This window comes from Hemicordylus capensis, chromosome 2 (assembly GCF_027244095.1).
Source record: "Hemicordylus capensis ecotype Gifberg chromosome 2, rHemCap1.1.pri, whole genome shotgun sequence".
In the NCBI taxonomy this organism is placed as follows: domain Eukaryota; kingdom Metazoa; phylum Chordata; class Lepidosauria; order Squamata; family Cordylidae; genus Hemicordylus; species Hemicordylus capensis.
Window position 1 is genome coordinate 92,617,913 of NC_069658.1, and position 23,275 is coordinate 92,641,187.

General features: G+C 42.1%; 1 protein-coding gene across 5 annotated transcripts in view; it reads left to right on the top strand.

The window, feature by feature from the left end:
* CNTNAP4 (contactin associated protein family member 4) overlaps positions 1–23,275 on the top strand; it is a 420,639-nt gene that overhangs the window by 298,748 nt on the left and 98,616 nt on the right. For all 5 annotated transcript variants that reach the window (XR_008316516.1, XM_053297596.1, XM_053297597.1 and 2 more), the window contains 3 exons: positions 4,403–4,574; positions 11,222–11,328; positions 20,125–20,244. Coding sequence is in view for 4 of the 5 variants with exons in the window: in XM_053297596.1 (XP_053153571.1) it covers positions 4,403–4,574; positions 11,222–11,328; positions 20,125–20,244 (399 nt within the window). In the remaining variant the exon portion in view is untranslated. The remainder of the gene's footprint in view (positions 1–4,402; positions 4,575–11,221; positions 11,329–20,124; positions 20,245–23,275) is intronic.

Below are 23,275 nucleotides of genomic sequence, written 5' to 3' on the forward strand. Positions count from 1 at the left end.
GATGCTTCTCTTTCCAAATTTGGTACATTCTTTTTAAATAACCTCTTCTAGTTGGACTAGACTTGTAATAGCAGATCATTATTTCCTTGTTGGCATTTTTCGTATTTTTTTTTTTCGGTTAAGCAACGTTTCTTCCAGTAACTTTGCAGTCTTCAGCCCTGGTTGCTCAATTGAAGATCCTGAAGTCCTGTTGCCCACTTGCCACCAGATGTCCAGGGACTCCAGCACCTGGCGCGGTCCTTGTTGACCCAGGCGACGACCGATCCAGTATAGATTTATTAAAGTTACGTCTCACCATATTGTTTATGGGAGAGGCACTCTTTGTCTGGCTCCTCTGGTGAGACCTGTCCAGTATGGTTGGACCTCTGGCATAGCTCTCACCTTCCTCAGAGCACGCAAGCCCCACAACCACACCAAGGTAGTGCCTCACTGGGGGATTTTTATTATTAATTATTATTATTATTATTATTATTATTATTACATTTATATCCCGCTCTTCCTCCAAGGAGCTCAGAGCGGTGCACTACATACATAAATTTCTCTTTCACAACAACCCTGTGAAGTAGGTTAGGCTGAGATAGAAGTGACTGGACAAGAGTCACCCAGCTAGTATCATGACTGAATGGGGATTTGAACTCAGGTCTCCCCGGATCTACTCCAGCACTCTAACCACTACACCACGCTGGCTATTTTAATATTTATTTAATAAAATGTGAAGGTGCTTTAACATCAGTGTTTGTACTTTAAAAAAGTATGAAGGGGAAGGAAAAAGTAATGAAAAAATGAGACAGTGAATAAACCAAAATCCCTAACTCATACAGAACTATATTTCAATGCATATAGTATGTTATACTGAACTATATTTCACTGCATATGTGAATTTAGCACACTGATTAGAAGTTTATCATTTCTCTGTATTTTGTATTGTTATTGTTTTAAAATTTTAAATCAGATTTGTTTTATATTTTTAGCTTAATATTTTAATTGTGTCATTTTTACAATCTTTTTTTTAAATTCTGCTGTAAACCACCTTGGGATTGTTTTAATGAAAGTCGGTATATAAATTTAACATTAATTAATTAATTGATTAATTAATTAATAATAGTGCAAATCATTTGTTTTTAACCAAGATAATAATAAGGCTGATCTATTTTTTAAAAAAGATAGATGCTTGTGAAGGCACTCTAGGCTCTATGTTTATATGTTTTGCTCTAGAAAGCAGCTTACTACATTATTTTAAAAATAAAGTTCTAAGAATTCATAGCAAAGCAATTCAGAGCACTCATATAAAGACAATGCTCCTTAAATGATGCATTCGGCGGGGGGTGGGGGTGGCGGAATATAGTTAAGCAAAACAGAAGTATGCAATAAGAAAAAAAAATCTTATTACACACCAATAACATTCTTCTATAACAATTATTTGGTGGCCAAAGTATGCTAGATACTATAAACATAAAAGAAGTATGCAGTTTCTGATCAGATGACTTATAATTGGGTACCAGTAAATTTGAATAACTGCAATTAATCAGGGAATGCAACAGAGTTGTAGTTGTGTCCTGTGTGAGGCCTGTGAGAGCTGCTTTACTATGCTATACTGCAGTTTGAATGTCATTGAAAAAGATTACTACTACTGATTCCATAGAGGCTGAATGGGTTTTAAGATGGCATGTAAGTGAGTTGCCTCTGGCTATTTCTTGATTATGCCCTGTCTTCAGCCAATCTGTTTTGTAAAATTGCTGTGCTTTGCACAGTGTGCCTGTTCTGTATCTAGATGCTCATATGAACCAGATTAAAACATTATATAAAAACATGTGTAAGTCTGGGCAAATTTAAAAAAGTGGTCAGTCTCCCTAATAAGAGTGTTATACCTCAACTGAGAAAGTTCTATCAGAGGTTCCCACTGAAGGCAACGGGGACAAGGTCACCAGGCAGTTTGAATGGGACAGCCTGCCCTGCTTCCAAGCCATCTAGGGATTAAAATCAGTGCCAAGAGACCAGAAATAGACCAGGAGCCAGTGCAGTTGTTTTAAGAGTGGTGAAATGTATCCCATACATTTGGTCCCATTTTGTAGTCTAGTTGTCTTATTTTGTGCAAACTGAAGTTTCTGAGCTGTCTTCAAAGGCAGTGGGATGTTACCTAAGCATGGATAACTGTTTTCAGGCATTCCGAAGGACAAAGTGTCTAGGAAACACTGTAGCTGACACACCAAGTCTAACCTGGTAAAAGGCCACCCAGGGAGTTCCAAAGACTACTTGGTCATCCCCAGACTACTAACCTGATCTTTCTTATCAGGATTAAGCTTCCATTCCTTTTTCTAGTCCAGTCCTCATTCAGTTTATTGAGGCTCATGCAGACCACATGTGCATTCCTGTGTCTTGAACACATGTTAGAGTTGGCTATTCATTATTTCAAAACAACTGGCCCAGAACTAAAACATTCTCTGATTTCCAGAGCAAACAACCTTACTTGAACCAAATGTTTCAATTTGAGTGTTGTTATACCAGTGGCTGTATTAGTACTTTAGCCTCCTAACATGCAGAACCCGTCTAAGGGGGAAGCGGTTGAAAGAGTTCAGTATGTTACTGAAGCAAAGGTTCTGGGGTTGTTGTGTTTTCCATTTGTTGTAGTGTATCATTTGTTCTGCTGCTTCAGAGATGAGTATCTGTGTTTTTGTGATTTTATTTCCCTTAGCCGCCTTTTGTAGGTTTCAACTTGAAAAGGGATTCATTAGTTGAGATATAAACAGGTTTCATTATGAATATGTGCTTAAGTCATTATGAGACAACGTCCTAATATTATGAGACAACAAGTCCTTTGACTATTATGACCCAGAAGGCAATATTGTTTGATTAAAACCAAAGTAGTGTGTCAGTACACCAATTCTGAGGCAGCATTGCCCTATAAAAAACATACCAAGAGAGGGGGAAAAAAAGAAGGATTTCAATTTTTCATGTTCCATAACCTATTAGCAATTATAGTTCAAACTGAAGGCTCCTCCAAGGACTTTAATAACTAAAAATGGTATAATTATGGAGCAAATGGAACAGACCACTTTCTATACACTTCTCATGATCTAATGGCTATTTTCCTCTTCCTTTTAGCATATTTTGTGCATTGTGTTAACTTTTATCTCCATTGTGTATGTTGAAACTCAAATGTTTTAAAAGTGACACATACTATAATGGAAATTGGATAATTATTGTATAATAGATGTTATGTTGTGAAAGACAAGCTTGTACTGCTCTGATGGCTTGTTGACAGTCAAGGCCAAGCAAAATGCACGGTCCTTTGGGGTTGCAATATGCCTGATAGCCATGCAATATTTTCCACCTTTGCTCCATTAGATCAGAACATTCACAGTTGCTCACTGCCAGGAAATGGATGCCTATCTTTGGTGCACCTGTCTTATAGCTTCTGGCAGCACCTTTATCTGCCTGTGTCTTGTGAGTTCTGGTTGAGTGTTGTTGCCGCTATGTTAAGCAGTTGCAGCAGCTGTGAATGTTGCATGGTCACTGAGCCATGCAATATTCTGGAACTGAAGAATATCTGGGGTCTGTTGCAATTCAGTTACCTATACTAACACCCACTCATACAATGAAACTCCTTCCCTCCTCCTGTTTAACCTAGGGATGTGCATGGAACCAGTTTGAAAGCCACGGGAGTCTCCCTTTAAGAGTGGGGGAGGGTGCACTTACCCATCCCACCGCTTACCCCACCGCTATTCCCCCTCCAGCACCTGTGTTTCTCAATGCCCATAGGGGTGGCAGAATACTTCCCTGCTGCCCCGTTGCCCTCGTCTTCCAGATCTGACCGGAAGTCGCCAACACACCTGCGCATGCCAGCATGGGCACACATGCGAACGTGATGTGTATGCGCCTGTGCTGGAGTGCACAGGTGTGTTGGCAACTTCCGGTCACATCTGGAAAGTGAGGGCAACAGGGCAGTAGGGAGGTACACTGCTGCCCCGATGGGCATTGAGAAACATGGATGCAAGCAGGAGGAAAGTGGCAGGAGGGATAAGTGCACCCTCTCCCGCTCTTAAAGGGAGACCCCCACCACCTTCGAGCCTCCCTGCTGCAGTTCCATGCACATCCCTAGTTTGAATCATTGCTACCAGACCTATACAGTGGCATTGCTCTGGTGTGAAGAAATAAGGTGGCTGGAAATCCCAAGCTAATCCAGTGTGCACAGAGGTGGGTGAGGTCTCACACAACTGTTAAAACATTAGGAGATGTACATTAGGAGATGTCCTACATGTTTTGTTTGAAGCTTGAGACACTCAAAGCAGTCCATTTTGAGTCAAAATATTTTTTATGTCATGACAGTTCAAGCGCATCCCTACAGCACATGCCTGAAATTAATTTTTTCCCCTTGTGCTGTTTTTATGCATTATGTTTCCAGGATGTCCCATGAATGCTAACTACTCAGAATGTAAAAATCCATTTGGTGGGTTCCTTGGATGTATGAAACAAATTTCCATAGATAACAAAGAAGTGGATTTAATTGCAGTTCAACGAAACTCAGTGGGAAATTTCAGTGACCTTCAGATAGATTTGTGTGGCATTATAGACAGGTAAGAAAAGCTTGATTATTGCTGAATGGATAATTTTAGAATGCTGCTTCTGCTGATACTAGAGTGTTTGGGTCCTGCCCCAGAAAACACTTAAAATTGTTCTCTGTTCTGGACCCGATTTTCCATATGAGCTGGCCTCATGGAACTTTAGCCCAATGGCTGCTTCCTCTGTGCAAAGTCAGTGTACAGGGTCTCTGAGGGAAGGATAGCAGCTGCATTTATTGTAATTGGAACAAACCTGGTGTGGAGTTTAGAAATGCCCCAAGTAATTGTCTTTCATTTCCAGGTTCTTCAGGTTGTCTGGGGGTGGGGGGAGAAAGATTCACCCCCACCTCCAGACAACCTGTAGTACCTGAAAATGAAAGACAATTACTTAGTTCAAAACACATATCAAAATTCCACAGAGGAATTTAACCTCGTTTATTTGCTCATGTGTTAGCCACAGCTGGCACACTCAGGGAGGGGAGGAAGGATCCCCATAATGCACTGCACACTTGCACAGTGCATTATCAGAGTCCTGGGGGAGGGGGGGGGGTTGAGGCAACATGCGATGGTGCGTCCCGGCACCCTGACTCTAGGGGGCTGCTAGGAGCAGCCACTGCTCATCTGGGCATGTGATCTGCCCACCCAGGGAAGGTGAGATGGTCATCTGCAGGGAAGGAAGGTTTAATCTGCCTTCCCTGCAGCCCGCCCATGAGCCCTTCTCACTGCTCGTGAGAAGAGGCTCACAGTCTAGAAATCAAGTTCACCCTTTATTTTGAGTGTATTACATTAGTAATAGGTTATCAGAGCACACTTTAACAGAAGCAAATAGAACAAATCTTAAAACTCTGAACATACTAAGGAAAGATTAAAATCTCTTAAACATAACAAGATATCTCACCATTCCTGTTGCTTCGGTCAGCAAATTGGTCTCAGCCACACAAAGGACAGAACCCAGAACAGGAGACCTGATGAAAATCAAATGAACTATAGCCAGAACTTGAAGACCAATGCTAGGAACAATGAAGAAAGAGAAGAGGAAAAATCCTCCAAAAGGAGAAAGGCTGCCCCCCCCCAAGTAAAGTCCCCAGGTGTTTTCCGGACTACGAGATTTGCACTGGTTAAAGCATTGCAAAGTGCAACGGAACGGTGCAACGGTTTCAAACTGGGAGTCAAGGGTTGTTCAGTGCTTCATTGTAGGCTGGTGGTCATTCATATTTTCTGTCCACTGCAATGTGTTATCCAGGCAGGAGGTGTCCATATTCGCCTTGAAATGCATTTATCTGCCCCTCCTCCTGCTGCATTTGAGCCAATGGAGTCAAGGGGTGAGGGGTGGGGGCAACATGATGACCTTTCTTGCTTTTTAGAAAATTCTCGGCTGCCTTGTGCAAATCCACAAGCAGGGGGAGTCCTTGCAAGAATGGATTAGGAGCTCCATTGAAAACAACAAATCATCACACTGTGATCTGAACCATCCACACAATACTACATTACAACACACAAAGTATGGGGCAAAAATACAGCTACTTTCCTGCAACACATTTGCAACGTTATAGGGTTAAATTGCAGCAATAAAATCCAAAATAAGGCATCCAAAATGTGAATGGCACCCTGCTGACAGCGTAGGGACTGCGGTGTCACAACACAGGAAGTACAGAAGTTCATTTAGCAGGTACATTGTAGGGGTTAATCTGGAAAACACCCAGAAGGGGTTTCTGAGGGAGAAAAGCCCCCCTCAAAGGAAAAAAGTACCTTAAAGGGGAGGAAAATCTCCATAAGGGGAAAGTTCTTCACAAATAGAGAGACAAGCCTCACAAAAGAGGAAAAAGTCCTCCCCCCAAAGGAGAGACAAGACAAAAACTATATCTAATCCATGGTCTTACATTTTAATATGCCCTAACCTTATGACAAAGTTTCATAGAGGATGGTCTGGGGTACTTGTTAGATTCTGATAGGTTACTTCAAAGAGCAAAAGGCCTCCATTAATTAAGAAGATGTCATAAAAGGTAATTATGAATTAAAACACTTGCAAAAATTAAATTGGGAATATATGATATCATGATCAGATGGCCAGTGCCAGACCGATCCCATGTCTGTTTGTGGTTATTCCCCAAAATAAAAGGGGTCATTTCTCGTATATTGTCTGCATAGATGCCCTAATAAAATCCAACTAATCTTTAGTTGGAAGAAGGATTGGAAGAAGATGAGTGTGGTTTTAAAGTTGGAGGAAGAAACATCAATAACCTGTGCTACGCTGATGACACCACTCTGATAGCTGAGAATGCAGATGATCTGCAAGCTCTAGTAATACAAGTCAAGGAGCACAGAGAAAAAATCGGACTACAACTAAATGTAAAGAAGACTAAACTAATGACAATGGGTACCGCAACCAACCTCAGAATTGACAGTGAAGACACTGAAGTGGTGGATAGCTTCTGCCTTTTAGGATCAACTGTCAGCAGTAAAGGATCCAGCAGTCAAGATATACTCCGCAGACTAGCACTTGGTAGGGTTGCAATGAAGGCCTTGGAAAGGATATTTAGAAGCCATGACATGTCTACATCTACAAATATTAGAATCATTTGGACCATGGTTTTTCCCATGACACTCTATGGATGCAAAAGCTGGACTTTGAAGAAGCAAGATAGAAGAAGCATTGACGCTTTTGAACTTTGGTGCTGGAGAAGACTTTTGAGGATACCATGGACAGCCAGGAAAACAAACCAATGGGTCATGGAACCAATCAATCCAGAATTTTCACTTGAGGCACAAATGGCCAGGCTCAAACTATCATACTTTGGACACATTATGAGAAGATCCAGCTCCCTTGAGAAGTCCGTAATGCTGGGGAAAGTTGAAGCAGAAGAGGGCGACCAGCACCAAGGTGGATGGACTTGATTATGACAGCAAAGAATGCACCACTGAGAGACCTTAAAGGCCAAGCTGAAGACAGATCATCCTGTGGAGAATCTATCTATGTTGACGACTTGATGGCACATAATCAATCAAAAATCAATCAACCCTTAGTGAAACTAGACTAACTTTTCCATTTGGGGAACAGACATACCATCAAAAAAGTCTAACAAGGAAGATTCCTCAAATAATCCGCTAGCTATTAATTTTATACACCTTATACAAACATGAACTAAAGTTTCATGTGAACTGCTATTTAGAAGTATAAATCAAAAGCATACATAAAAATCAATAAGGCAGCAAGTTAGCAGACAATGAGTCCTTTCTCATGAGCAGTGAAAAAGGGCAAGAAGGCTAGTGGGGAGGAAGTCTTAAAAAGCTTACCTCCCCACAGATTATCCAGTTCTTCCCTTTGGGTGGGTAGATCGCTCACTCAGACAATTACTGGCTGCTGCTGGTAGCTCCGAGGGTCAGGGAGCCGGCATTGCCCCATGTTGCTCCACTCCTCCAGAACTCCCATAATGCGCCATGTGAATGTGTGTTGCATGATGGGGATCTCCCCTCCCCAAAGCCAACTGTAGCCCTGCAGTCAGCCAGTCCTGGCTGTAAGCAGCCACGCCTGGCAGAGATTGTAGAAATGGGGTTAGGAGAGCGCTCACTTTCCTAACCTCGTTTTGGAGGGTGGCTCCATAGGCAGGTTTGCCGCCACAGCATGGCCGGGATTCCAATTCTGGCAGTGCACATGCATGTGCAAAACCAGTCTGGACTTTCTTAGCCCAGTTTGCACATGTGTGTGAATAGCTTCAGTACCTTGCTCACTATGTGTGTCCTAAAGATCAGTGGTTTAATGTACTTAGACTGTGAGGCAGTTACTACTTCTCCTTTTTTTTTTTTTTTTGCAGTAAAGCCATGTAGCTTACACAGTGAATTTCACCAGAACATTTGCTGTTCATGATGAGCAAAGGTTCAAAGTTCATATCTTCTTGTTGTTATTGTTGCTGCTGCACAATAGTAGTCTTACACTAAACTGAACTTCCAGAGTTCTGCCCTCCCCTGTATATTTCTGTTCACTTTTCTGCTGCAGTGGAGTTCCAGAAACCCCCCTCTTCCCCAATATTTTTTTTAGTATCTTAAACTTTCATTGCTGCTCATAAGGAATACATTTCCTCCACATATACACTACGCAGTGGAAACACCTGAAACCACACTACATTTGTGGGGGACGGGGGTTCTGCTGTCAAGGCGAAAGTGCAGGTATGAACTTTTTCATACTAGAATATACTGCAAGAACACTCAACTTAAAATGTCTTCTGGTCAGTTTCAACTGAGATAGTCAATTTCATCCAAATTAGGGTGTTAGCTACTTAAAGTGGTTAACCACTAACAGCCCAAGCTAATTCCTCCTCCTTCCAAGCACTCCATTGCTGACACCTTAATTCCTTATTGAAAACACAGCTGAATTGTTTCCCTTTTCTCCTGCCCCATTTTCCCCATCTAATGGCTTGGCTGCAAGCCTTTGCACAGTTTCATGGGAATAAGTCCCATTGCAATTATTGTCACTTACTTCTGAGTAAACATGCATTAATTGTGCTGCTGGCTTTAGCACAGTTTAGCACCATCACAGCAACATCTGTTAGGTCTTGCAACCTGATTGACTCAAACTAGGGATCATCAGCATTAGTCAGGAAAGGGACAGGGCAGGGGTGGGTGGGATGAGACTTGATGATCACCAAGAAATTGAGTTACTTGGAGAGCTTTGTAGATTTGAAGGTATAAACTCACAATTAACTGTCTGGGAAGGGAAAGAAACAGCAGCTACAATGCCCTTATTATTATTTTTAATTCTATTGTTGCACTCTTCTGGCTTATCACACTTCTGCAGCATTGTTGTTCCCCATTGTGCCAAGCCTTGTCCAAGTCCCAAAGAGGTTGAAATAGAAAGGAAAAGAAAAGACAAGACAAGAAATGTTTGATGTTATTTTATGTGAATCTATTTCTCTAGACATAGTTGCTTCTTAACTAATGATTTCCTGAAATTATTTCCTTTCACGGAACCTTTCCCTTGAATGACTTGTATGCAATCTTACACACACTTGCCTAGGAAATAAGCCCCACTGAACTTAAGACTTACTTTTCAGTAAACATGCATCTGTTCTTCAGTTGAAAGCACACTTTTCTCCTTTTTGTTTTTTCCTGATGCTTCAGGAATTGGCTATCGGAGAATAACCAAAATTGTTTCTTTCAAGAATGGTTAAATACTGGATGCATGGTAGAACTTTGAGAAGCCATAATACCATCCAGATTTCAGCCAAATAGCTCAAAGTGTTTCTTTTGGGACATACTCTAAAGTTTTGAAGCTTGACTTTTGTCCATTTAAATCTCCATGTTATCTTCCTGATCTCCAATCTCACAGAGGAATAAAACAACACAGTTGTTAAATGCCTGCTTCAAAGAGATCCAACATTTTCTGATATTTTCAGCAGACACTGCAACCACCACTGTTGTGACTGTTTTCTGCCATTTTCAGCAGGAAGAAAAAAATTAAAAGAATGGCTGACATCCAGTGGTTCGTTATGAAGGTGGGGCAGAGAGCCCATGTAGAAAGGCTACTTTGGAGCTAGTATGTTGCTGAGCAGAAGAGCACACACATGGGGAAAATAATTTTTGATGCTCTCCCCTCTCTCCATAACTATTTTTTTACTTTCAGGAATATGTCCCTGAGAGTTGCACCGGCCCAATCTGGAAGACCAATTGTGGCAGGAAAAAAATCCATAAAAGGCTTGATGTCCTCTGCAACAATGGCCAGCATTCCATGATGCAGAATGCCAATCTTAAGGACCCTCTGGAGCTGCTGTACATGAGTACAAGTAGTATGACACAAGTGACTGCAAGGTGTCTCCGCTCAATGAGCAACTTCCAGCCTACACAACACAACCAAGGCTGCCTTTCACATTTCACAGTCACTCTGGAGGGTCCCTAATGCTGGGGTTTTGCAGCACAGAATGTAGGTCATTGTCCACAAGAAACTGCAGAAGGTGGAAGGTATCACCATCTGGAAGTACACTCAGTTCAGCAAAACTATGAAGATGGCTTAAGAATGTTCATGCAAGTCTTGCCTCATCTAGTTCCATACAAGTATCCACAGACATTTGCCTATAGTAACTCCCCTTCAGCAATAGCGGCCAGTGAGGGCAGTCCCAGTGGGGCAGGGAAGCGAGAGTCACCTTTAAAAAATAATCAGCAGGTGCTTACCAGTGTTTAGGCAGCTCTTGCAAGCTGCCTCAAGCAGCGACACTTTGCCCAGAATCCCACGTGGGGCAGCAGTGTCTGCCCGGCATCCTGGTGAGGTGGCAGCGTGGCCCTGGTCTTTGTGCTTGCTCAGAGGCTTCATGCTGATTAATATTTAAAAGTGCCTCTCATTGCCCACCCCCACCCAACGCTGCCCTCACCAGCTGCTACTGCCCTGCAGTCTTTGGGTATTCCGTGTGAGCATAATATGGTAAAGTGCTGGGATTAAGGAAGAAGCAATTTTGGTGGAGCAACACTGAAAAGAAAAACTAATTTAGACAGAAATCTAGGCATCAGACATTACAACTGTAACCTGTGGGTTTTTTAGCTCCTTAAACTCATCCCTTTCCTTCCAAAAAATAGTTTGCTATATGTTTTATATATATATTTTGTATGTATGTCTCCTATTTGGTTCCATCAACATGGTTTTGAAAATATCTATACTTTCCCTTGTATCCATATAGATGTCTGCCCAATTATTGTGAACATGGTGGTGAATGTTCACAGTCCTGGAATCATTTCTATTGCAACTGTGCCAATACAGGTTACATGGGGGCAACCTGTCACTATTGTAAGTCTTGCATACTTTATTATACTTTTAAAAGTGGATTTTGTGGTGGCTGTTCTGAAATGCATATTGCATTCTAGTTTGGAGCAACTCTGCAGAGAATGTTCTGGTTTGGAGCCTGATGTGCACTTCATGAGAAAATTTTCCCATTAAGTTAATTGGAAACGGCATATCCCTTTGTTCCCGTCTCACTGCCAGGGGTGCAACTAGATATTTTTAAAAGTTAAACCTGCATATATTTTTTTCGAACCATGGTGCCCCAACACCATGGTGTCCCCCTGCTAACTTGGCAAAGATGTACCTTTTAATGTGGTGATTCACTTTATTTAGCAGGGGAAGAGTAACTGGCCCTATCCGTCCCCAGCACAGTACAGCCAGTGACTGTTGCTGGTGTCTAATGTTTCTTTTTAGATTGTGAACCGTTTGGGGACAGGGATCCATCTTATTTATTTATTTATTATTTCTCTGTGTTAACCGCCCTGAGCCATTTTTGGAAAGGCGGTATAGAAATTGAATTATTATTATTATTATTATTATGGAACAGCCTATATTCTGCGACAATATCTGTAACAACAGCAACAACATCGACAATAAAATTCTGGCATCCCAGGTCCTTGGGAAGGACTCGATGTCTGGATAAAACAAACCAGTCAATAACACCTGTCTGACTGTGTAAAATAATAATAATAATAGGTCCAGGGGGGCCTCCTGCCACCACCCTACCCTGCTGCTGCCCTGTGGTGCCAAAAACTTCAAGAATTATAGCTGCACCATGTGTGCGGCCAGTGTGTGGGTGGTGTGGGGGAGAGCCGAGTAGGCCTCCCCCACCCCTGTGGTGGCATTGGCGGGTGGAGCAGGTAGGTTTTTGTTTCTTCTCGGTCACCTGATGAAGATCGCATTCCCAGTTTATGTTTCTATGAGACACACTAATAACCTGCTGCAAAGTAGGCAGTGGTGGGGTGGGGTGGCAGCAGGAGCCCCCACTGGGCCTTTGGAGGCCCCCCGGACCTTAGAGGCCACTGACCGGGTCCCTAAGGTCTAGGGGAAAGAGTGCCACTGCACTGTCTGTTGGGTTAAATGGAAGAACCCCTTGCAGTTGAGAGAGTTCTAGGAATACACTGGTGTCCCTACATCTACAAAATAATTAAAAAGCTTGACTGGGAAATGCCTGCTATCCTATCTCCAATTTTAATGGAGAATTCTGCTAACTGCAATTGTTGCCATGGGAATTGCGTATGTATTACTGAGGATTATAAATTTTTAACTGTGCTATGTGCACTTGGAAATATTTGTAGTGCTGTATATTCTCATGTCTTCAAACTGATAAAGAACTAAATTGACTGAAACTAGAAAACAGATATTCGAGCTATTGTTAGAAATTTTGGAGGGGAGATATATCCCAGCTGCAGCAGAAGTGCTTGGGTAAGGAGAGCACTGCTAATTAATTTTGCCTGGAGCTATGGAGTTAAACTTCTAGATAACGTAGTTTATTTAGGAAATCTATCAGGTAGATAGGTTAAAGACTACATGCCTTGCTGCTAGCTACATACAGGAAGAGGGGAGGGAGAATAAGGTAGTCTCTCTCTCCACAAAGGAGAATCAGAGCAGAGAATGCATTGTCAGAGCAGGAATGCCCTTATGGGCTGTCTTTACCTCTAATGCCCTTAGTAGCCAATAGGATTGCTGGAGCTAAGAGTGGATACCATCAGGAGTTGCATCTCCAACAGCTATTGCACCCAGACCAAATGAACGTATGGGACAACTATAATGGAATAAAGTGGGCCACAACATTATTGATTAACATTCAGTTTAAGGAAGGAAGATTGGTGCTCCACCTTCTACAGTGCAAAAGCTCATGACTCATTGCTGCTATGCAAGTTAAACCTAAATGTATAGAATGACACACCTTGGCTTCAGGAAGCATCCACCCTAAGAGTTAGAGCCAACTTAATGTCAAGGCACATGCTTTAGGGATGGCCAGCCCCAAGCCACAAAGCCTTTAAGGCTAGTGATTCCACAACAGGACTCCTCCACATGCCAATCACATGCCTAAAGGTGCTCACCAACCCTACACTACCCTGTAGACCACATTGTACCTGTCACAAGAAAGGGCTAGCCTAGCTGGACTCCTTCTCCACCCACCACCCTTCAAAAGCTACAGCCAATCCTCCCTTCAAATCAGTCACACACAAAAATCTGAACCCAAGGAGGACATATACACACCATCTGCCTGAAACAATTCAGGACAGGTGAACACAATGTCAGGGTGAGGACAAATCCCCCTTAGAAAGCCAAAAGAAATCTGCCCAAATAGTCGTTAATCTTTTTATGTGCCCTGTTGATGCTTCACCACACAGGGTGCAGCAACAAGTCAGACTAAAGTAGGAGCACCCCCTACAGGATCTCTGAATAACTTCAAGATAGCCTGATGAGACACAGCCAGCCCTAAACTATGTCCCAAGTCATTCTCCCCCAGATGTAATAAGAGAATATCTGGAAGCAGATTGCTTTCTAAAAATTCCCATATTGCAGGGAGAAGCTGTACAAAAAGCATTCATCTCCTGCTGATCCATGAGACTGATGCATGTTGCCTCAACTGAGGTGTGACCCAAAGTCGGTTTCCCTCACCTGATTGTGAGCCCAGAAAAAAAATGATTGTCCAATGATCAGCACCCTGGCTGGCCAGGGAGGCAGATCAGGACCCGCCAAGAGGAAAACAAACAGAGTCAGCCCAACTCCATTTACTGCAAGTAGTGTTTGTATGCCTTGGAATGCCAGGGCCCAATCTTCTTAACAACAGGTTTGGAAAAGACTAGCTGTGCAGCCTCTGATGCCACCCCAAACCAAAAAGAATTCAAAGGAAAAGTGACCAACCTTTGCTCTACAAAGCATACTGAATGACTGACCAGAACTGGTATTGTGTCAATGGCAACTCATCCTCATGGTGGACAAGGCACCCTGGAAAGAGCCTTGCCACAGAAAGATTATGTTCCAGGGCCTGAACAGGGCATAAGGTTGGCCCTCAGCCCTATGGAGTGTAAGGAGTTGACCCTGACCCCTCTAATCCATTATGAGAAAATGAAGTGTGATAGTAACATGCTGAGGATGGAACTTAACATCCACCCTCTGCACAACCTGAGAAATACTTTCCCCTTGGAATGCCCTAAATGCACCAAAAATGCAATCAGTACTGCAGTGTAAAAAAGGGTTGCTTCATAGGGCAATTCACATAGCAAAGGAAGGAGGCCCAGTACAGAATCCAGAATGTCTGGTGTAATGGGCCACCTTGAATCAGGTTGGCCCAGGTATTCATGAGACCAGCCTTCCTCCATCCTTTGAACTCTGAACTCTCCATCCTCTTGGTTGTCTGAAATCCAAGGTAGAGCCCTCCAAATCATGTTATTTGAAATAAAACACCAAAGCTGCAAGATGCCCAGCCAGAGTAGTAGCAGAAAGTCCAGTGAATCGAAGATGCACCAGGTATTACATCAAGTGATCCACTGGGAGTGGGCCAAACCTCAGCTAACCCTATCAGAACCCTGTAGGACTGAAAAGCCTTAACTTTCCTATGGAAAACTGCTCTGGTGCTCAGAGCCAGTGACACCCATATAGCCTGCTGGGCTTATATTCACTAAGGCTCCAAAGCCATGCAATCATCCTGTCCAGTTCCTGTCTTGCTCTCAGGGCCAGCTGGTGGAAACATTTCTCCTGTGAATGAGACAGCAAATCCACAATACCATTCTGAAGCCCAGGAACATGCTTAGTCAAAAATAAAGCATTGTGGCCCAAACAGTGCAAAATAAAGGCCTGCACAAGCACCGTCACTCTACATGACTTAGAAGTTTGGGAATGAATGATCTGTAAAGTGGCTTGGTTGTCACAGCAGAATTTAACAGTGGAATTCTTAAAGGAATCTACCCATATGTGGACAGCAACAACTATGAGGGGAAATTCAAGAAAGGTGAAGTCTCTGGTAAGATCCTGGCCAATCTAGTGCCCTGGCCACCACTTAGTACACCAGCACCCCCTAAAGAAAACTCCGAAGCCTGAACCACCTGCAGTGTCCGAACGTACTTCCAATTCAGTCTCCAACATATATTTAGAGCTCCAAAAAGACTCAATTAAAGGAATCCAAACATTTAGCCCAGACCTCAGGATCATCCCTCATGGTTGCTGATATCTGAGGCTCCTTCAGACCTATAGTCACATCTCAAAGGCATCTCAAAAATGGCCTGCCCATGGTAACCACCCTGCAGGCAAAACTCAAGTGACCAAATAACATCTGCAACTGATGCATGGTAACCTTCTTTGAAGCCAAGCAATCCGGAATCTGTTCTCGCAGTACAAATAATTTCTCCCACGGCATCTTGAACAGGCAGCCACAGTGTCAAGCTCTATACCTAAAAAGTGAGCCTAAGAGTACAGCCCTCAGGCTTTCCCTGTGCAAAGGGAACCCTCAAGTCCCAGCAAAGCTCCATAAACAAGGACAGTAAATGGGCACATTGCCCGGAAGCCTGTGGGCCAGCAAATAAAAAATAATCAAAATAATAAGCAGTGGTTTGAAGACCTATGTATGTAAGGCTCATTCCAACATGGAACCAAACATTTCAAAGGCCACACACAAGACCGAGCAGCCCATGGGCAGCACACGGTCCACTTAATACAAGCCCTGAAATCAAAATCTGAAGAATGAACAGATAAAGTCTAAATGCAGACTTGATACCACATTTCGCCATCATTGCTGAGCATGACATTGCCTTGTCAAATGATGTGTACCGGACCGATCAAAACTCAAGCAGTATTCCATCATTAACAGAAGAGCTTTTGGGAAATGACATATGATAGATCCGCTGCAATTCCCCAGGGGCCTTTTTGGGAACAACTCACAAAGGTGAAATGCAAAGTTGGGCAGGGGCAAGGCCTCAAAAGGACCCGACATCCTGCCAAACAGCACCTCCTTACAAATTTTGTGTAGGACAACATCCCCCATTCCCTGAACAGATTTCAAATTTTGTGAAAAAACGTGCTCCCTGGAAGATGTATTAGGGAAAACCTGCTAAATCCTATAACTTGCTGTAAATCCTGTCAACAGATATGCAGCCTAATTATGCAAAAGATAATCAGCCAGCAGCTTCCGATGAGCAAGACTTCAACAGGGCTAGGTCCCTTTTCCAGAAGAAGCTGGGTCAGTGCCACTGCCACCTTTCTTACCCTGCCTAGGTTTATTTCCATTCTGGAAACCCTGAAACCTGGCACAGTTGGTACTGGTGTTTGCCCCCGCAAAACCCACAGTCATGACCACATTTGCATGGCAATAGTGTGCAACAGCCCCCATTGTTGCAATCTCAACACACCAGCTGGGGTTGAACAAACTGTGTAAAGGCACCAATGGGAGTAGTCACCACCAGCATTTGCAGATCATGTGCTCACTATCTACATGTTCCCCTTGCATGGGACGTGAAGGGGTCATAATCTGGAGCCACAACTCCTGGTGTTGCTCTGGAGCCACTTCCATGGGAGGTAGGGCTCTAAAGAAGCCCTTATGTAGAAACACTGGTCCTATCTCTGCCAAGAGTTTCCCGCAAAATCAATGTAACCACAATGAATTTTATCACAATACTTCACCAGGGCCAGACCCCAAACAGGCTGTACCTGTATAACCACTCCCATGTAGATGGTGAAGGCCCTCCTTCTAATCCTGAGGAAGAGCAACAAAAAGAACTGCTGCCAACACCAAAACCACTACAGCAAGGCACTGCAGAGATGCAACAAGTCCTGGAGAAGTGATGATAGAGCTCCGCTGACGTTGCTTCTCAAATGCGGATTGAGGGGGCTGGAGCACAGCTGAAGAAACCAGCAGATGAGCTGGCTGTGTTAGCTTCACCCCCACTGGCCCACTGGCCAGTTAGAGGTCCTGTCTTATTATGAGTCTGGGACAAAAATCCCACTCCCCAAGACCAGTGTTCCCTCTAACAGGGATTCCCAGATGTTGTTGACTACAGCTCCCAGAATCCCCAGCTGCAATGGCTTTTGCTTGAGGATTATGGGAATTGTAGTCAACATCAGGGGATCCCTGTTAGAGAGATCACTGCCCCAGACTACCTGAGGGAGTACAGCCATATTGTGGAAAGTTTACTGAAAACACAGGGTCTTTGTGTATAAACACAGTACAAAAATGTTTAATTGGGAATTGTTATAAAGAATTGGAAGTTAAAGAAAATGAGTATCTTAATTTAATTAGATAATGTAGTTTGTCCATATCTACAAAACTGTGTGCCACTAAGGCATATCATAGAGGTGAAGAAGTACAGAAAAAGGCAACTAATTGTGTTAATTGAAAGAGGCTTAAGAAGTTGGAACTTTTTAGTTTAGAAAAAAGATGACCAAAGCAAGAGAAATGTATGTAGAGGTTTACAAAACTATGAATGGTGTAAAAGGAATTAATAGATTTCCCCCCTTATGTTGGGTAATAAAGCTCTACTGAGCAAAACAGTAGGTCTTCAAGAGTACAAAAGGACCTAGAAACTTCTCTACACTTTCTGTCCCAACCACAATTTGTCCCCACAACCATCATCCAGTGGAATTTACTGGCAGTATTTTCATGACTTAAATTGTGCCATCATCCATGCATCATGGAACTACCATCATTATTTATTATCAGATGGTATGGTGCCTTGGAGTCTAACTGTATAAGAAAAAGTTGTACTACCAGCCTTATTAAACTTTCTATACATAGCAAGAGTACAATTTTACTTATGAGAACTTCTCATCTATGCAGTATCATAAACACTAATTAAATAAATACTAAGCAGAACAAAATCACAGGAACTTCTGTTTCTGTGAATCAATATTTTGTATAAAAGCTTCGTTCATTGTTCAGAAATCCAGATGTATTGTTCCATATATAAAGCATATTCTGAAAATATGTGGGGCTTTTGTTCTTGGTAAACATTTTGTCATTTGTCTGTCCTCTGACCTACTTCTCCTCTAGAAACTGCTTCTGTTTGTTGCAAAAGAATCTTTCCATTCAATTTAAAAAAAAAAAAAAACAAGTCAAAATTTAAACATTGTTAACCATACTACAGGCAGCACCGAGGCTAAGTTAGTTGTGACTAAGCACCATTGAAATCATTGAGACAAATTAGTCACAACTAACTTCAGTTCCATTAATTTCAATGGGAGTTATGTCTATCTTTATGCCCAATATCATATTTTAAAGCAATCTTGGAGCAGTGTAATCATAGGATGGAAATGAATTATTTTGGAAAGCTGAACTAATGAACTTTGGATGTGAAGCTATTGCCTAGCTATATTATAGTGAGTGGTTTTGAGCTCTTTTATTGGCAGGCTGAATGCTGAAGTCCATAACTGCAAGTTTGCATCAGAGGCCTTTTCAAACTTCCACAGATTGACTACCACAACACAGGCCGTATATGCTACTGAAAAGCCAGAATTTGTAGTGCTTTGTTAGCTTGTTGTCCAGTTGCCCAGAAAATAGAAACAATTTCCTCTAATCAACCATGAGAATAAACAGAAAATGTCAAAATGATGCTTCATTTTGAGTTTGAAACATTTCCATAGCTTCCATCATGTTGATCTGCCAGTGTTTCACTGCACTGGGAGAACAGACCATCTTATCATTGTCATAGAGAGAAACAAGATAAACAAAGATAAAAAATAAAATTGTTTACTGAAATAAAATGTTATCGAAGCATTTATTAAGAACTAGATTGGATCATAAACTAGAGGTGTGCACAAAACAGATTTTGTGTTTCATTAGGCGCTCAAAACGAAATTCAAAATGCTCGAAACGTTTGTCAAAATAGCAGCCAAGCCGGCTGTTTTGACGAAACAAAACATTTCGAATGTTTTGAGCACCATTTCTCTGGGGAGAACTGGTCTAACAATTGAGGTTAACAGGTAGACTAGTTCTCTGAGGTGGATCGATACATCAAGTCCAGAGTGGGGGCCTGGTCTACCTGCTGACCCCAATTGGTAGACCAGATCTCTCCAGAATAATGGCACTTGAAATGATTTGAACTTGAAATGGGGTAGTTTTGTTCTGAGCGTGAAACAGGCTCTTTATTTTAAGAGTGATTTGTTTCAAGTGCAAAACTTGAAATATCTGTTTCAAACTCAAATCCTTTCGAGCTTGAATTGATTTGCACATCTCAGTCCTAAACTACTGCATAGATATACAAACAAACCCACCCTTTCTTCCCATTTACATAGGTTCCATTTCCTTGATTAGGGGAGCATTTTCCCATGCCCATCTCATTCCCAAGTGTCTCCCAGTTTTTAAGATAATGCACAGTTCTGCTCATGCCCAGCATGCAATTGCAGTGATTTAGGAATCCACAAAACTGGCTCTTGGGTGTGCTGACAAATCTCAAGATGAAAGCCAGCAGACATACTTAATTCTGAGAATCCCAGTTCTTTGTGATTTTGAGATAAGGTCAAAATGTCTAAATAAATGTCTAAATATTACTCATTTGTTTATTTGGTATTGGATGCGTGAGTTATGTAGCCATTTGTCCACCTGCAGCCCCTTATTCCCCATTTAAACACTGTTATTTTGGAGGTAAACATCCATGCAGCCATTTTCTTTTGGTAGAAATAAATGCTGTTTGCTTATACCAAGAGCGGTGCAATTTTTATTATGTGATTTTCCCTCTGTTTCTCTGAGCTTTGAATGCATTTATTATATATTTCAATGCCCCCCCCCGCCACATTGTTCATGCCCCAAATAAAATGCAAAATGATGCCATTATGTTTGTGATGGAAGATGTTCTTTTATAGCCATTTACGAGCAATCGTGTGAAGCCTATAAGCACAGAGGGAACACTTCAGGCTTTTACTACATCGATTCAGATGGGAGTGGCCCCTTGGGGCCATTTCTTGTATACTGCAATATGACAGGTAAGGTGATAAACTCCCTTAACTCATGGTTATGTCTGCATGCATGTTCATTATATTGAAACACAATCTATCAAGTAGAAAGTGTATGTGTTTTGGAGCTTGTGGGCTGAAAGTACAAGCAGAGTGAAGGTGACTTCTCAGCTCAGAATACTGGAAATGAATTAGACAGGGAAATTACAGTAACACTAGGATCAGACTGTGGAGCTACCATTGTGTTCCTGTTGCTATATGCATAAGTGGGTTATGTGTTCTATTTTCATTTTTTGCACAGCTTCACTTTTTAAAAACTTCTTCCTTCACTGCAAATATGCATGGAACTGAAAACAAAGTTGTATTTTCCTGATATAATTTAATATCAATCAAATACTTTAATTCATTCTGCACCTTCAGATGCAATGGATAGCACTGGATAGCCATTAATGTATATGTTACTTCTTTCTGTGTGCTACTTTTATTATGTCCTCTAAGAGAACCTTTCTTGTTGTTCTCCGCCCCTTCATATTACAATAGTATTTTTAAATGCTCACTGCATCTTTGGGGCTGGCAAAAATAGGATGTGATTCAACCAAAGTTAATCATTTTCAATTTATTTCATGTTATGTATGTAGCCTGCTTTTTAAGATATGCTTTTTATAAGGCAGTTAACAAATTAAAAGTCAAAAACATAAGCTCTCTAGGTACAGGAGACAATTTTAAAAATCTAATGAAATCAAAGGCAGGAGGTTTCAACTCCCATTGGAAGTGTTCTTTTGCAGATATTTCTGGACTCTCCCCTGATGAAGAGCTTCATCTCAAAACACACTGGGACTGCCAGTAATTTTATTTTCTATTAAATGGTCTCCTGCACTCAGAGAACCTCTGATTTTTTATTTTTCTGGTTTTGTGGTTCTGCCTTCCTTTTCTTTTTCTTTTCTGCCTCACAAATTAAAAGCACAAGTTGACATAAGTTTATATGTCACTTATATGACATAAGCTTTTGTTTTAAATTTTTAATCAGATTTGTTTAATTTTTCTCCCACTTAATATTTTAATTGTGTCTTTTTTACCATCTTGTGTTTAAATTTTTGCTGTAAACCACCTTGGGATTGCTTTAATGAAAGGCGGTATATAAATTTAACAATAAATAAATAAAATAAATAAATAAGGAAAATTACTCAAAGTACTCCCATTGGAATTAAAAGGAACTACTTGCCTAACTTGTCCTTTTAATTTCATGGGACTACTTTGAGCAATTTCCCTCATCATGTCAGCCACAAAGACAATAAATATAATCATAACAACATCATACAGTATAAACTGTGTAAAGTATGATAAAATAATCAAAGCACAGAAATAACTATATTTTATAAGACCAATACTGCATAAAATAATTTCTGGAATAAGTATCCTTGGACTGTTTTTAAAAAGAGACAGGAGGGGCAGCCAGGCCAATTTTCCCAAGGAGAGAGTTCCACAACTGTGTCACCAATACTGGGGAAAGCTCTTTCTCTGGTTTCACAAACCAAATATGAATTATAGTAGGCTAGAAAGCATAGCCGCTGATGCAGATTTTAAAGCTTAGAAGACTCATAAAGGCAGATCATAACCTGGTCCTAGACAATTTAGAGCTTTAAAAGTCAAAATCAGTATCCTAAGCTGAGCCTGAAAACAGACTGGTAGCTAATGTAGACACAAGACAGGTGTAATACCATATGGAAGCCAGGCTCATATCAGCCAACATTTTGGAATCTGTTATGAGCCATGTGCAGTGATTAGATACTGAACTGTCTTTTAGGACAGTCCAGACAGAGTTCAGTCCAACTTGAATGAGACAAACTCATAGATGACTGAGGACATGTTTGCTTTCTCCAGTAAGGCCACAATTGGCCAATCAGCCAAAGCTGGAAAAAAATACACCAAGCCACTAATGCAACCTGAATATTTGCATAAGATCCTCAGACTATGGTAGCCACTTCCTAATTCATTGGGATTTCATTTTCTCATTACTTGATTGGTGGATAGATTAATGGATAGACAGGATAGATATTTGTCAAGAGCTTGCCTGCTGCACGATGCCTGGCCCCAGTTTTATGGCACAGGAGTCAGCAGCTCAAGTTTCAGGCTGACCGCAGGGGAAGCACGGGTCTCAGGATTCTGAACAAGAAGCCAGGAATCCAAGGTTGCAAATGCTCTGATAAAGTGCAAGCCCAGCTGATGTGTTATTTCCAGCAGTTGTTCCCTGCCCATACCACCTGATTTATAGTCCTTGGCCTTAATTGCTGTCCTCCCCCAGCCAGCTGCTAGAGAGTCAGCGTCTTTCTTGCTGCCTCCCAAGGAGGCGCTGGCTTCTCCGAAGTGCCTGCACTTGCTGTCACCGCTTCTCCTGCCTGCATTCTTGGGGAGTTAAGAGTTGTTCACCACCCTGGCTAAGGGTTTGATTTTTCACGCCCAGGGTCCTCTGATCCTGACGGACCTTCTTGTTCTGAACCTTTGCTCTGGCCCATCTCAACTCTCTCCTGAGGCCTGACATCAGACCAACTCTCCATCATCGAGGGTTGCCTGCCTCTCACTCCTCTTCACTATCCGTGGGTGAGGGCATGACAATATTAAGGTCATGCATGCAACCTAAACTTAGCCAGCTGGGGGAGGGCTCTGGAGAACACAGGAGCCATCCCGCCTTCCCTCACACAATCCAAGCTGCTCCTGGGCTTGCCAGTGTGGTGAGCCCACATGACCGGCCAAGGAGTGGGAGAAAGCAGGCTGTGGCCTACCACATCCCACAATCACATCCAGCTCTAGACACTTGGCTCTGTATCTGCTCAGGCTGCCTAGGAAGAAGGGTGTGCTCATGCCCTTCTACCCAGTTAAGAGCACGGGGGAAATTCCCGGGAGAGGCAGCGCCGGGATCAGCAACAATCCCATCGCTTCACAGAAGCAGCCCTACCCCATAAGGGCTGCAAAAGTCCAGGTAGGGCTGCTCATGTGAACAGCCTCATTATCTATCTGTCTGGAATGGCATCTCATTTAGAAAGCACAACCAAGATCCAAAAGG